The sequence below is a fragment of the Erithacus rubecula genome (assembly GCF_903797595.1).
Source record: "Erithacus rubecula genome assembly, chromosome: 4".
Classification (NCBI taxonomy): Eukaryota; Metazoa; Chordata; class Aves; order Passeriformes; family Muscicapidae; genus Erithacus; species Erithacus rubecula.
Window position 1 is genome coordinate 8,280,341 of NC_136686.1, and position 15,536 is coordinate 8,295,876.

Below are 15,536 nucleotides of genomic sequence, written 5' to 3' on the forward strand. Positions count from 1 at the left end.
AGCGGGTGAAGCCCCTCTGGTATGGGGGGCGATGGTCCAAATATAAGTACAGAGAGGCCTGGCAGATTGACTATATCACACTGCCTCAGACCCGCCAAGGCAAGTGCTACGTGCTGACCATGGTGGAAGCCACCACTGGATGTTTGGAGACCTACCCCGTGCCCCATGCCACTGCTCGGAACACCATCCTGGGCCTGGAAAAGCAAGTCCTCTGGAGGCATGGTACCCCTGAGAGAATTGAGTCAGACAATGGGACTCATTTCAAAAATAGCTTTATAAACACCTGGGCTAAAGAACATGGCATCGAGTGGGTGTACCATATTCCCTACCATGCACCAGTGGCTGGGAAAGTCGAACGGTGCAATGGTCTGCTTAAAACCACCTTAAAGGCACTTGGTGGGGGGACTTTCAAGAGCTGGGAGATCAATCTACCAAAGGCCACATGGTTAGTGAATACCTGAGGTTCCACTAACCGAGCAGGCCATGCCCAATAAGAGCCCTTGGGAGCACCAGATGGAGATAAGGTTCCAGTGGTACACCTGAGAGGCATGTTAGGGAAAACTGTCTGGGTGAACTCTGCTTCCAGCAAAGACAATCCTGTTCGTGGGGTAGTTTTCGCTCAAGGACCAGGTTGCACTTGGTGGGTGATGCAAAAGGATGAAGAGACCGGATGCATACCCCAAGGGGACCTTGTTCTAGGGTGAACTATCTATGATACTGTGCCTGTAACTGCATGTATGTATATAATTTAAAGGTTTCAATATGATGTAGCATGTTGGCATGGAAAAAATTCGGGGTGGATAATGTTGGGGGTTGAGTGCTTTTTCTATTACTGTGTCAATTGAAAGAATTTTTCCCATTATCATGCCAATAGAGCTGGCCGGGTTACAACCAGGGTCTCTGATGAGTCCAGACAAAAGGGGTCGGTGGGAACGGCTCCCAGAGGGGCCTCTGAGGCTTCTGGGAGGGGACTCGTGTTTCCGGAGAGCTTGGAGGAGGACGCCCAGATCTTCAGCCCACGTGGACAGAGCACAGGAGAACCAGACCCTCTGTGATCACCTGCCCTGCATCTGCCCCGTTCCAGCCTCCTGCCTCTGCGGACACAGCTGATCACCCGGACACACACGGTGAGCGAGGAGCCGCCGCTGCAGCCCGTTCCCGCCCGGGACCGGCGTGGCCACTGCTGCCCCCCCCCCCTCACCCTCCCCACCCCCCCGCCTCCGTTCTCGCCTGCCCCTCGGCAGCTTTGGGGTGGGACTAAGCACAGAAAACAGTGTGCTTGCATCTAAAAGGACTGACACCAAGTTATCTATTCTGTTCTGTTAGCAATTTGAATAACTGCTGTTGTTTTCTGTTTGTACAGTTAGATATATTAGTAAAAGAGCTGTTATTCCCACTCCCTTATCTTTGCCTCAGAGTCCTTGATTCAAACAATTATAATACTTGGGGGGAGTGGAACCAAAGTCTGTATTTCAAAGGGAAACTTCTCCCCTTACTGGCAGGCACCTGTCCTTTCAAACCAGGACACCTGGATATCACCTACTCCAAAGTTCAACCTTTCCAAATTTCACTGTGATCAACATATGCAATACTGTGCTTACAACTAAATGTTGTAAATATATTTAAAAAAGAAAAAAAATTTTACATTGTAAAATACAATACATTGTAAATTTACAATACATTGTATTGTAATTTAAAATACATTGTAAAAATACAACTAAATATCAAAGTTATCCCTTTATTGGATAACAGAGATGGAGCAGAAACCCTGAGGAACAGGCATAATTTTTTTCATGAACTGCTGGCATTACAGAAAGTCAGCACTTCCACAAGCAACCTTTGGAAAAAGAGAATAAAGGTGGACGCAGGCATTGAATTCCATGAACCTTCCTAGTATTTCTCCCAAACTGACCTCACCTTCAGATTTTTAACATATTTGAGAACAGCAATTCAAGGGTTTCCTTCTAGATGCTGATGGCAAAGTTTCCCACATCTAGTAAACAAGCAGAAATGCAGATTGTGTTACCATAAATAAAATCAGTCCGAAGTTCGCTGCATATCCAGGCAGGCGGTCACTCCATGTCAGCTTCTCCCTTTTGTTCTGTAGGCAAAACACATAAACAAAACAACAGAACTGTACAATGGGAAATACTAGAATTAATAGGACTTGTTATTGAGAGTCATTGTCAGTTCCCCTGCTGTGATTTTGAAGTATATTACACGATTTAGAACACTGACATTTTAAAGCAGATTTTAATTTGAAATAAAGGAGGGGAAGAGTAAATAAGACAGGAAGAAAATGTCTGCAAAAACTAGAAAATATCCTATGCAAGTGTGATTTATTATTTGAAAACACATATTCAACTCTTGCTAAATTTCATATCAGGAAAAATCCCTGAGACTGACCTTAATTTACATTTAGGCAAAGCAAGATTAATTTATTCTGAATTTCTTCTTGTAATGCTACAGAAGAGTAGTGCTTGAGACAGAAGCCGTGATAAAAATGCTGACTACCATTGAACACAGATTTTTTTTTTTTTTTAATGATCACAAGCATCAAATGTGACCCTCAGATAATTCTTGCAAGACACCCCAATCCTTCCCCTGGTACTCGTTTCATAGCAGAGGGAAACTACAAAAGCAAGGCCCCTCTGATCTCTGCTGCCAGCCTTGTTTTCTTCATGCATAAACAGCATCTCTCTCTTCCCTGCATAATTTAAAGCAACTGTGATCAGTGAAATCCAGTACTCTTTTCCCCTCCCCACACCATCTCCACTCCAGCCCCAGCTGCATGTACATCTAAAGAAGACATTTGAAGATGGATTTATGTGAGAAATATGATTCCCTCCTCTCAAAATAGGTTTCTTAAAATAATAATAAGGTCGCTGCTTTGTTTAAGTTAAACTAAAACTATATAATCAAATTAACTAAGGACACAAAGCCAGCTGCTGTTGGTATTTCTGTGAAGCACCACTGCTGCCCCATGGACCAGCACTACCTTTACACTGGAGTTAGCCCAGAGTGATTCTGAATCTAAATGAATTTAAATCAGATTAGAACCCAGGTCAAAGGTTTCCAAAAACCCCTTCTAAGGCACAATTGCCCTCGGATAAACATAAAAATCTGGGAACATTGTGCCTTTGTAAGAAGCTTCCCCACAGCAGAATTAGGAATGCAGTATGTAAGTGCAGAAATGCAGCTGTGGATTTTCTAACCAGGATGTGGAGTTAGACCTAGGACACAATCCTGTCTGAATATCCACTGCCATGGTGGGAAGGGAAGGAGGATTACTCAGCACCCCCTCTCCTTTGGGACAGTCCTGGCAGCTCTGGGGTTGGCAGCAAACCCAAGCAGAAGCACCAACAACTTGGCCCAGTGTATGCAGCACAAAAATACTCTTTGCAGTTCACACACAGAGTCCAGCACGTAGCTGGAAGTGTACTTGAAAAAGCATTCCTGTGAATGCACACATGCATTTCATTGTATTTTGGCTGTTACCACTCAGCAATTCTACAGGACATAAAGAACTTCTGAGGGATTCTACCCCCAGAAGACTTGAAGGACACCATATTTTACAGTTTCACTAGGACTGTATGGGGCTGTGCCTTGTGCTGAATAGAGCTTACACTGAGCCAAGGCCTTTCCTGCTGCCACACTGCTGAAAGAATTTAAGAGGAGACACAGCCAGGACAAGTGACCCCAAATGTCCAAAGAGACATTCCAAACCTTATAGTTTCATCATCAGTGTAAAAAGTGGGGAGAAGAAGGAGGGAGGGATGTTTGGAGTAATGGTATCTGTCTTCCTGAGGAACTGCTGAGTGTGATGGGGGCTCTACTCTCCTGGGGATAGCTGAACACCTGCCCAACCATGGCAAGCAGGGAATTAATTCCTTGCTTTGATTTCCTATAAAGCTGCTTTTATCCCAGCCAGGGACTTTTTATCTTTTTACCCTTCCCATTCTCTCCCTGATCCTGCTGTTGGGGAGTGGCTGCTGGCTGGGGTTGCACCAGGATGTTCATCAGACCTTCTTCTCAGCTAGCTCTTCCATACATGTTCTTCCTTGAACCTTACTTTTCCAGGAGCTTGCCATGGTCTGTAGCACTCAGAGAGATCTGAACAACATGAGGAGCTGCTAAGCTAACATGACAAGAAAGGAAATGCTGGATGAAGAAACTGTGTCGCTTACCATATGTGGCCAAAAACAAATTTGGAAATTTAACTGAATTTCCTAGAGCTCCCAGTCCATCCCAGAAGTGTCAGCTGCTCCTAGTCCCTCACAGAGCTCCCAGTCCACCTCAGTTTTTTCCCAGTTCATCCTCATCCATCTCAGAGCTACCAGTCCATCCAAGACTTGGAAAGCTACCTTCTGTTCTTGTGACAAGACCCGAGGAAATGGGATGAAGTTGAGTCAGGTCAGGATCAGAGTGGATATCAGGGAAAGGTTCTTCCCCCAGAGGATGTTGGGCACTGCACAGGCTCCCCAGGGAATGGTCACAGCCCCAAGACTGCCAGAGCTCCAGGAGAGTTTGGACAATGCTCTCAGGAATGCTCAGGGTGGGACTGTGCAGGGCCAGGAGCTGGGATGGATAATCCTCAATCTGGAGCAGCCCAAAAAGTGTAAGTATTTATTGATGCAACAAGATGAAGTGGGCCATCTGAAGAACAATCTCAGTGACAGATATATCATGCTGGGGAACGTTCCCCAGGATGAACTGTGCTGCAGGGGAATTGTTATATGCAGACAGAAAACCTCACAATAGAAATTATTTGGTTTTTGTGCAAGCTAAAATATTTACTTTAAAAATCTGAGTTTCATTTTTCTTCAATACAATGATGGATTTGCAATTCTAGTGGAGGCAAAAGAAGGTTTTGGTCTGCGTGCAGTGATGTGTTCCTGTTTTAATGTTTAATGGTGCATTGAATGTGTTCCTTGAAGAGATACAATTATTTTCCTACTAAAAATAAAAAAAAATAAATAAAGAAATATTTTAAAAATAAATAAAGGTAAAATTCAGTCCCTTCTATGTTTTCCTGGATGGTTTATTTCCATATGAGTTACCTAACATGGCAAAGATCCAGCTCTGCATCCTCAGGTGGGTGGGACTCTGAGCTGTGGAAACCTGTAAATATCCTGCACTTGGACAGCACCAGGCAGCTCTCGAAAACAGTTCTCTGTGAATTAAACCACAGCCACTTTGCTCAGATCACAAGTATTTCAGTTATTAAATGATATTTTCCCTCAAGACAACACCTCCTCCAAGCAGGTGTATCTAACCATCAGCAATGCCAGCTCAACCTGCACTTGGGGAGTATGGCCAGAGATTTTCTCTCTTCTCCATCCTGCTTTGTAGCTCCATTGCTGAAATTCAGAGTCTTCACTGTGGTTGCACCTGGGTGATCCCAGTGATTTCACTGGACTTGGACAGAGCTGTGATGCTTGACTGGAATTTGGTAAAAGATGCTCTAAGAAGAGCAACATCCAGGACTTTTCTCTAAGGTCTTACACTGCTAGCAGCAGAAATAAGCTATAAAATTATATTTCTAATCACAAAATGCAGAAATTCATCTCTGAGTATGCCCAGGAAGCTTCAAATAAGTAATTGCCATTTTTATTACTGCACTTTTCTTAGTAGATTTTTACTTTAATTTCTACATCAATATAAATCTTTAATTTGCACTGTCCAAGTGAGCACCTAGAAATATGAATTTTGGTATCAAATATAGCTGTTTTGTATTTGTGTGACACCTAAAACACTGCCTGTGCACTGCAGGCTCAAGACAAGGCATGAAACGAGCTGCTTCTGAAATAAGGGGTTTCTGTAATTTTACTTTGGCCTTGAAAAAAGTTTAAGACAAGGAGAAAATGATCCTTTTGGAAAAAGATTTTTTGGAAAAAGAGCTTTTGGAAAAAGAGCCGTTTGGAAATTATGAGTCAGAAAAAGCCTGCAGAATGGGCAGTTTTGGAAAACAAACAATTCCAGGTGATGACACAAAAAGAAGCACAATCAAGGATCATCAGCATCTCTGGGATCTTGCAGTGGCCACAGTAGTCATTGCAATTAAGAAACTTTGGCCAAGTTTATGGGATTCTTTCAGCCTGTATTTGGGATTCAAAGTTTTTGAGGGCTTGTATTAGCCCTCAGACTTCTGTGAGGGAAGAAAAAATTACTGCCATGCTGAGCATCTGCAATGCCTGTGTCTATCTATCCCTGCCTGAATCTAGAAGTTCTACTTTCACACTCCCACAGAAATGAAAGAAAGTGCTTTTGGTTTAAAACCCATTAAAAGAGAGAAATTCATTTTCTAATCTTCTCAGTCAAGCACCAGTGGCATTTTAACAGTAGATATGGTTGTGTTCTGTGAGCAATGTTCTGTCTCAGGATTGCACATGGAAAACAAACTTCCAAGACTCATTTGGAGATAGATGAAGAACTGCAAAACCTTTAATTAAAATTTTTTGCTGTCTTTGAAACATGCAGAGTAGCACAGACACACCATTAGCTTCAGTGGACTTTAGTGGATACACCCTAAATCTAAATTGTGGAAGCAATGCAGAACAGAGAGCTGTGAGAAGTGTGTGCAAGGCTCAGTACTGAGATCATGGAAGTTAATGAATTTTAAGGCTAAGAAATGTTATTTTTAACTACCCAGTCTTAGTCTCCTTTATAATCACACAACTTTCTTGAGATGATTTTTGTTATAAGGATAATAAACTTAACTAATTTTTTGAAAAACCTCTAATCACAACCCTAGCATTTTTGTGATGAACAGTCAGTTACAAACCTTATTAGGTCATTTCAACTGCTAATCACCTTAGCTGTTGAAAATGTATGGCTTGTTTCCAAGCTGAATTTGCCTCCTTCAGCCTTGGCAGTTAGCTGCAAATTTGTCAGTTAAGAGCACCTACTGGCAGAAATTTGGAGTTTAGCTGTGGGCTCTTCTGAACTGGGATCAGGCCACCTCTTGACTTCCTCAGAATGAGAATGATCAGCCAAGCCCACAGCTGTATTTCTTTTCCTGTAATGGGGTTGGAAGTAAATCTCTCACAGGCCTGACATGGGCATCTGACTTGGTGTTAGTGGCTATCTTTTTTCTTCTGCCTTCACTCAGAGTAAGGATAGAATACTCAAGAGATGGATTTCTTGTTTGGATTTGTTTATTTATTAAATCTTATCTAAAGTATGGAGAGTTCTTCCGCACTTCTTGCTACCAAGCCAAAAGTGAGAAAATGGAGGTGAACTAGCTAGTTACAAGGTCTTTCAAAGCTTAACTATCCAATTAAAAGCTAATATCTATATTATTTATACTTTTGACCCAATAACCAAACACCTGTGATCTGCACTGCAGGATTTTCTATCCAACCAAAAACTACTACTTAATATCAAGAAGGAACAAGAAAGAAGAAAGAGACAATGCCCAAGAACCTCCATCTTGTCCCATTACCTATCACTATATTCTAAAACCCCAAATGCAAAACCCTTCACAATGTGAAATTGCTCGCTTCTATTCCAATTCAATCACTCAAACTTGGAATCCCTTTCCAAGGCCTCAGGCCAAAAGCAGTGCTCTTTTGGGGGTCAGTGTCAGAAAGCACAGAAAGTTCAAAACTCACAGACTTCCCATGTTCCAACAATATGGCCCTTCATATAACAGAGCTCATGAAAATATGTTTGAGTAGCCAAGTGTCTGTGCCTCAGGAGACCCACAGCCCTCCCACAGGACCAGAAATACCTCATGTGGTGGATGAGGGTTGTGCTTCCAGCCATGGAGCCTGACTGGAAAGAGGATACCAGCCTCTGTCTGTCAGTGAAGATTCTGGCAGAACGGAGGGGAGAATCCATGAATCCTAGTGCTTTCTACTCCTTATGAGTCTTAACGCACATTCTGAAATTCCTAATGAAAAATAAAAAGTCCTGAAGAAGCTGTGGCTGCCCCATCCCTGGCAGTGTCCGAGGCCAGGCTGGATGGGGCTCTGAGCAACCTGGGATAGTGGAAGGTGTCCCTGCCTGTGACAGGGGCTTGGAACTGGGTGGTCTTTCCACCCAGGCTATTCCATGATTCTATAACATTTGCACAGCATTTAACACACACATCTACATATATATATATATTTTTATATATATTTATATATGCACACACACATTGAATGTATGTAAATGTATGTCACATGTATGCAACAAGTACCTTGATAAAAACTAGCCACTTGCAGAAGATTTGTGGTAATATTTCAAGCTATCTCCTTCACCCAGTAATAGTGATAAAGGCTGGAGGTCTGCTCTCACTGTAATTTAAATCTGTAAAGCCAGACTTGGTTAAATTAATATGCTGTAATTTACTCAGGAACAAAAATGGTTCCTCTGCTGCAGTGAAATTTCTTTTGATGCTGGCACTCAATGCATTGTGGTATATTGCAATCTTTATTGTGTAAGTGGCATTAAGGTGCTTAGACTTTATATCACTGTTTAATATCAAGTGCTTGATATTTACATATGGTTCAAGTGAAAACTGGCAGCACTTAGTCTTTTACAATGACAGTTTAACATATGGCTTTACAAGTATGAATTATTTATGTCAACTTGAAGCCATTCAGAATATTACCAGGAAAACACTGTAATTTGCACAAACAATAGGGTTACATCTGTAGTCATAAATATTCATTGTTTGTCAATGCTCTTTGTCAATGGTTAATAAATCATGATGAGGCTGATCCTGAGGAGGCAAAGCTGAACAAATACATCTGGTGGGATTTCCAAAGCCCCTGAATGACAGTGGTACCCAGGAGAGCCATAGCAGAGAAGGTGGTGCTGGAATATCACAAATTCAGCTCAGGGCATTAAGAGATACCCTGTCACCTGCTTAGCTTTTGTTTATTAGTGTATCTCCTGAAAAGTCTCAAAGAATATAAATAAATTCTACATATGGCTTTAAAATACCCTTAAATAAATATAGTCAAGCATAAGGAAGACAGATTTTGAGCCAGACATGTGCCTACTTTACTTTGGATGGTTAAATCAATTTAATATGCTTTGATATTGACTGGATATAGAACTATCAGGGAAAAAAAAAGTGAGTTACAAAGATTGACTTTAGGAAAAAAAAAAAAAATCACTTTCCTGGAGTTAACTGTTTCCAACCTGCACTTTGTACCCTGAAATCCAGAGCACCACTATTGTAATAGTCAATGTGGTTTCACACTTTCTCATGTAAACTGTGAACATCTAATGGAGAAGTTAATGGAATAATAAACACAAACCATTTTAAAACAATTTATTGTGTATAACTTAAAAAAAACCAACCAACAACTTTTAGTAGTTCCCATAATTCAGCCCCATTTAAATTACTGGCAGTGATTTAATTTAAGAGTTTCTCTCTGCAAATTATTTTTAGCATAGGACTAACAGCTCTGTGTGAGTCCATTGGTCACACAATCAGTAGTTGCCAACTACTTGCAGTATCTCTTCTTAAAATATAAACATGCAAAATTCTGTTATCTTTTGTAACTTCAAGTCTATTTATCTCAGTTTACCTGAATTTTATCTTTAAAATCCCTTGTTTAATCTCGTACACTTTCACATTAGCAATTTGGGCCCAATGGAGCTAAGGCAGTTCACAATTTTGTGATTTGCAAAGCACAAATAGTTCTCTGAATAAATTAGGCTTATGACTTCAGTTCTGGAAGACATTAATTTAGTGCAAGATTGAGGAAAGATGTTCTTTCCATGTTCCCTTGAAGCTTTTCTGGCCTAATTCTGTGTCAGTGTCCTAGCTGGAAGAATCTGGACTGAACATCTTGCTGCTGTGAAAACATCACAGAACTCCTTCCTAGTGAAGCAAGATCTCACTGTAAGGCTTTTGCATTGCACACTTAAAACATGATTCTCACTCCATGTGAAGCCACTTATCCCCACATAAAGCGTGAGACAAAGACATGCAACACATTATCAGCTTCCTTGGGTTGCAATTTCAAATTTAGCTTACACAAACTGTGAATGATCACACCAGCACTAGAGGAGAGCACAGTAGTGTAAATTTTAGCAACGTTTTTAAGCTGGTAATGAAAAGCTTGAGGAGCAAAGAAAGGATTAAAAGGGGGATGTGGCTATAAAAAATTCTTTCACTGGCTCCAGAGTATTTATTACCAGCTGTAAAGTATTAATTAAGTTTGTATTGTAACGTTTGAATTTGCTATAATGTTTGAAACACAGTTGCAGAACACAATCTACAGAGGCAGACTTTTGCCAATAACAGAGAGATGACGTGCAGAAAAGACTCTGGATCACCAGCAAATGGAAGACTGGAAGGATGGGAGAGGATACAAGAGCAAGGGGCCTCCAGCTCTCTCCATTTTGCTCCAAAAAGACAAATTTTGGAGTTACAAGAGTCCTGCCCCTGCCTTCTTTGTCTTTGTCATTGGCACTGCCCCTTGCTCTGATCCCATTTCCAGGGAAAATATTTTGTTTGGCTAATCATGGAGAAAGTCTATAGCAAGGAGAAGTCCATAATGAGCACCCTTGTATCTTCACACACCCAGCCTTCCCCCCAAAACTCAACAAGAGTGGGGGAGTCTGGAATAGTAATTAACAGGTGTCAATAAAGCAAGGAAAGGCAAAGACAAGGTAAACTCAATGGAACTGGAAGGATAATGAAATACATACATTTTGGTATTATGAGGTTTATATATATATATACACATATATATGTATACACATTTCTGATGGTATCAAATTGCCGATGACTTCCTCATAAATCAGAACAAATCAGGTTGGAAAAAGAGCCCTGAGATCAGCAAGTCCAAGCTTCAACCAAATACCATCTTATCAACTAAACCAGAGCAAGGAGTGCCACATCCATTCTTTCCTTAAACACCTCCAGAGGTGGGGATTCCACTGCCCCTTCTAATGTCTAATGACCCTCTGTGTGATCAAATTCTTCCTGATTTCCAACCTGAACTTCCCCTGATCCATAGCAATCTAATTGCAAGTCCTTTCCAACTTCCAAACAGAGAAATGATTACTCATACACTGGGCTGAATTAGGTAATATTTATTCCAATTGTATATGTATGCTAAAATTGTGTAGGAAACACACAAAGCTCTCCAGGGGACTACTTCCTACCAGCATCCCAGATTATTTTCTCCTTTTTTTTCTTTCTGAAGAAAGAGTTGTGTTGCCAGTTGGCATTAAAATGCAGATCTATTGAAAGATGCTTTGAAAAGTCTCATTTGGATTTGCTATAAAGCAAGTTGGCAAAATGGGAAACAGTAGGCTTCACATTTAATTTTCTTAAAAATGTTTCTGTGTCTTTCCTACAATTGACCAAAAAAAAAAAAAAAAAAAAAAAAAAAAAAAAAAAAAAAAAAGATAGAGTAGGTCTGTCAAAAAAACCCAAATGCTTGTAATCCCAAACCAAATAAGTGGTGAAAGTAGTGGAAACATATGCATGAAACTGTGAGGTGGTATCTAGTCAGAGACCACAGTTTATCCTACAGTTAACAACTCTCCAGGCCATGTCAATTGGATTTGCAGAGAATGCTGAGTTAGGACAGGTTGTGAATAAATAAGGGAGAAGAGATTAAATACTAAGCTGTTGAGAAAACAGAAATACAAGCATGAAATAGAATGAGATTCAAGGAGGACAAATTAAGGCTGATCCAACCAGTAGCATAATTCAAAACAGCAATAATGCTCAGCAAAGTAAAAAGTGATATAAAATATTCTTGTAAAACAGAGAGTTACTGTGTAAAAATCAGATCTGGAGAGGATAGAAAAGGTTGTAATTTATACTTGAATTATCCTCAGAGGTAGTGAAGAGATGAATGTTTTAATGCATGCACAGCCTGCATGGGTATAAATTCTATGTGTACGATATGGAGTGAACTGGGGAGTGGTCTGCACAAAATCAGCCTTCTAATGCATTCAGAATTCCAAAACCTCTGCATTCACCTCTAGCAAGAGATGAACTCGTGTTTCTCCCAGATGTTTATACGTGGGAGAGAGCAAGTAGAGTATGGACACATATATTCCACTGGATGAGCACAGACCTGAGCTGACCCTACACATGCTATTTCAAGAATTACAGAAAAGATCACAAAGATGTTTGGATATGAGGAGGATGCACTGGGAGGATCTCTGGAAGGAGCCATGAATCAAATAGGGTGATTCATGATGTTCTATCTTACCCCAAAGACTTGTTCCAAGTTCTCATACCAAGCTAAAGAATTTCTGAACTTCTGGTGTGGTCACAGAAAAGAGTGATATGGAATCTTTCATTTAAACCCCCCTCATAAACAAATTTCAGCAAAAGTTAAGAAAGAAAGAGTTAGTTTTCTTTCCAGAAAACAGCTTAGACTGGGAAGTCCTGGATTGGAAGGGACCTTAAAGCTCATTCCACCCCCTGCCATGGGCAGGGACACCTTCCACTATCCCAGGTTGCTCAGAGCCTCATCCAGCCTGGCCTGGAACACTGCCAGGGATGGGGCAGCCACAGCTGCTCTGAACAACCTGTGCCAAGGGCCTCACCATCCTCACAGGGAACAATTTCTTCCCAATATCCAATCTAACCCTGCTCTCTGTCAGTATGAAGCCATTGCCCCTTGTCCTGTCACTCCAAGCCCTCCTAGGTGTGTAACAAATTCACTCTCTGAACTTCCCATCAGCCATGACTAATGGGAGGAAAGGCAATGCCAGGAGAGAGACAACTTTTGTAGGGAGCTCCCCCTCATGGTTATTCTACATGAATAACCTCTTTCAAAAAGGAAAAGACATGTTTGCTTTTCACACTTGATAGAACACGGTCACTGGTACAGCTGCAGAGACAATGGATGGAGGAAGCAAGATCCTAAATCAGTGACCAAAGGAATCATGTCACTGAGTATTGGGGCCAAAATTGGTGCAAACCCTTGCAGTCTAGACACCACTCTAATGAAAAGATTGCTCAGATCTCTCATAGCTCCATGGTCTAAACACAATCCTGAATACCCAGAGGTTCAGACTTACTGATATTGGCCCAACAGTCCATCCAAATCTGCAGCACACAAAACATTGTTAACTGGTGATGGGTAAGGGAATAAAGGAAATATCTGATGTCTCAGACAACAGCTCCTGCATCACCCTGCATCACCCATTGCCTAAAATGCTTCAATTTTCATGTCTGTACAAGTGCTCAACAACATATAGATTTATAAAAGAACTATGATTATCTATTCATGGGAATAATAAGATGGACTCATTCCCTTCAGAAACAAAGCAATTTCATTTATGTCCAAATAAGATTGAATATATTAGCAACAGATCAAGCATCTGGAATCTTTTAAATAATTCAACTAAATGTGCAATGTTATTAAGAAAAGATGTGTGTTTTTCTATTGGGATTTATGTCTAATACTGATTTCCCCACAGATGAACTTCATCAGGCAGCAGGAGGAAGAGCCAAAAGAAAACAGTTTGCTTATTTGCTGAAGAAATGAACTATTTGGAAAGTATTTTAAAGGAGGTGAAAACACTGTGACAGTCCTGCCAGGCATGGCCTGTGTGTGGTTGGTCAGCTGAATCCTGAGATCTGGTTACAAAGGTCTGGGAATGATACAACACTGCAGGTTCAAATGAGACTCACCAGCTCACCGGTGCACTCAAACACCTCAAATTCCCAAGTCCAAATTTCCTACATTGCACTTTAGGGTCTTCAAAGGCCTAGCAAAGAATTTCAGCTCCCATTTTCTTTACTACTATCCCATGATACGGAACCTGGCATATCTAGGGGAGATGTTCATCAGAGAAATTACACAAATACCATCCACATCCACCTGTTTCTTTTTTCCTGAATTATCCTACTGCCAGCACCCTCAGGGATGCCAGGTGGCTTTCTTCATGAAAACAAGCTGTTCAGAGATGCTATTTTGTATGGATTGCCAGCCTTTGAAACCAGAACGTCCTCTGGGGACAAGGAGTGGGTGAGATGTTTCCCCAGTGACCACAAAAGAAGCTCTGTCACAATTTCTAGCCCCATGGATTTCTTATTCTCTAGAAATAACCAGACATCATAAGGCCCCTTTGTCACAGAACTTCTGGAGTGCACATTTCTCCATTCTTGCCTTATTCCTCTGCAAGACAGATATTTCCTTTGTGCTGCCTCCCACCAGAAATCTTCTCTGGAGTGAGGAACAGACATCTGTTCCATTGGTGCCTTACAGAAAATCTATGGACTATTTTGTTGACATCATTCCTCTCTTAGCATTCTTCTTCTAGAGTCCCACACAGATCTGGAGGATATCCAGAGCAGGGACAACAGGGGGATCAGAGGAATGGAGCAGCTCTGCTGGGAGGAAAGGCTGAGGGAATTGGGATTGTTCAGCCTGGAGAGGAGAAGGCTTTGGGATGGCCTCACTGTGGCCTTGCAGTGCCTGAAGGGAGCCACAGGAAAGATGGAGAGAGACTCTTGACAAGGGCCTGGAGTGACAGGACAAGGGGCAATGGCTTCACACTGGCAGAGAGCAGGGTTAGATTGGATATTGGGAAGAAATTGTTCCCTGTGAGGATGGTGAGGCCCTGGCACAGGTTGTTCAGAGCAGCTGTGGCTGCCCCATCCTTGGAAGTGTCTAAGGTCAGGTTGGATGGGGCTCTGAGAAACCTGGGGCAGTGGAAGGTGTCCCTGCAGGGGGCTGGAACAAGGTTGTTTTTAAGGTCCCTTCCCACCCAGGCCTGCCTGTGATTCTATGATTTCTTCATACACAGTATAGCTTCACCTTAAAGAATCTCCAGCACAGAACTAATTCATACCAAAGCCTATTTCTTCTGAAGACACTGGCCACTGTTTCTCTTGGCAGAGGTCTGTCTCTGCTCCTTCTTTTGCCCAGTCCTCCAATTCTACCCATAGCACCAATACTCACTGATTCCACTACAATACACTGGCATTCTGTTCCTGTTATGGTCTCACTGCTTCTCTTCAAGTGTTTATGTTGCTCATCTGCTCCCTGTTCAAACTTTCATCTCAGAGTGGAATCTCTCATTGATAGAGAAGGCATTTTGGCATATAGTTCTGTAAAATATTCTGTTTATTTTCAAAATGTCTACTAGAGTGACTTTTACTGATGGTAGCAAATGTGTTCCTTTTATCCTTTTGCAACCCAAGGGATCATAAGGATCAGCAAAATGAAGAAAATGGACCAAAGAGTCCATCTCAATCTAAAAAAAGAGTCAAAGGGTCTGTTATGAAGAGGCAGCAATGAAAAGTAGGTTTCATAGCCATTTAAGCAAGATAAGGACAATAAATGTTTTTTTTCTCTCTCTATCTAATGAAAGTTTCACTGCATTTCACAAAAAGAAAAGTAGGGAGGTATGTCCCAAATTAGGATGGAAAGCTAAAGTGTTTGTTTTCAAAAATGTTTTTAATTACTGTGAACCAAATGTTTTACGTCAACAACTTATAATATTTTGTTTTCATTTCTTCTATTTTTAAAACCCCTCTAACATAAATTCCATTTTGAAATAAGAAGTAATTTTAAAACAACAGTTGGAAACTTCCCACTCTATAAAAGTCG

At 41.3% G+C, this 15,536-nt stretch overlaps 1 protein-coding gene across 1 annotated transcript in view; it reads right to left on the reverse strand.

The window, feature by feature from the left end:
* Window positions 1–15,536, reverse strand: part of ANO2 (anoctamin 2) — a 154,156-nt gene that overhangs the window by 42,949 nt on the left and 95,671 nt on the right. The window contains 1 exon segment of the mRNA XM_079303102.1: window positions 2,027–2,101. Coding sequence (XP_079159228.1) covers window positions 2,027–2,101 — 75 coding nt within the window.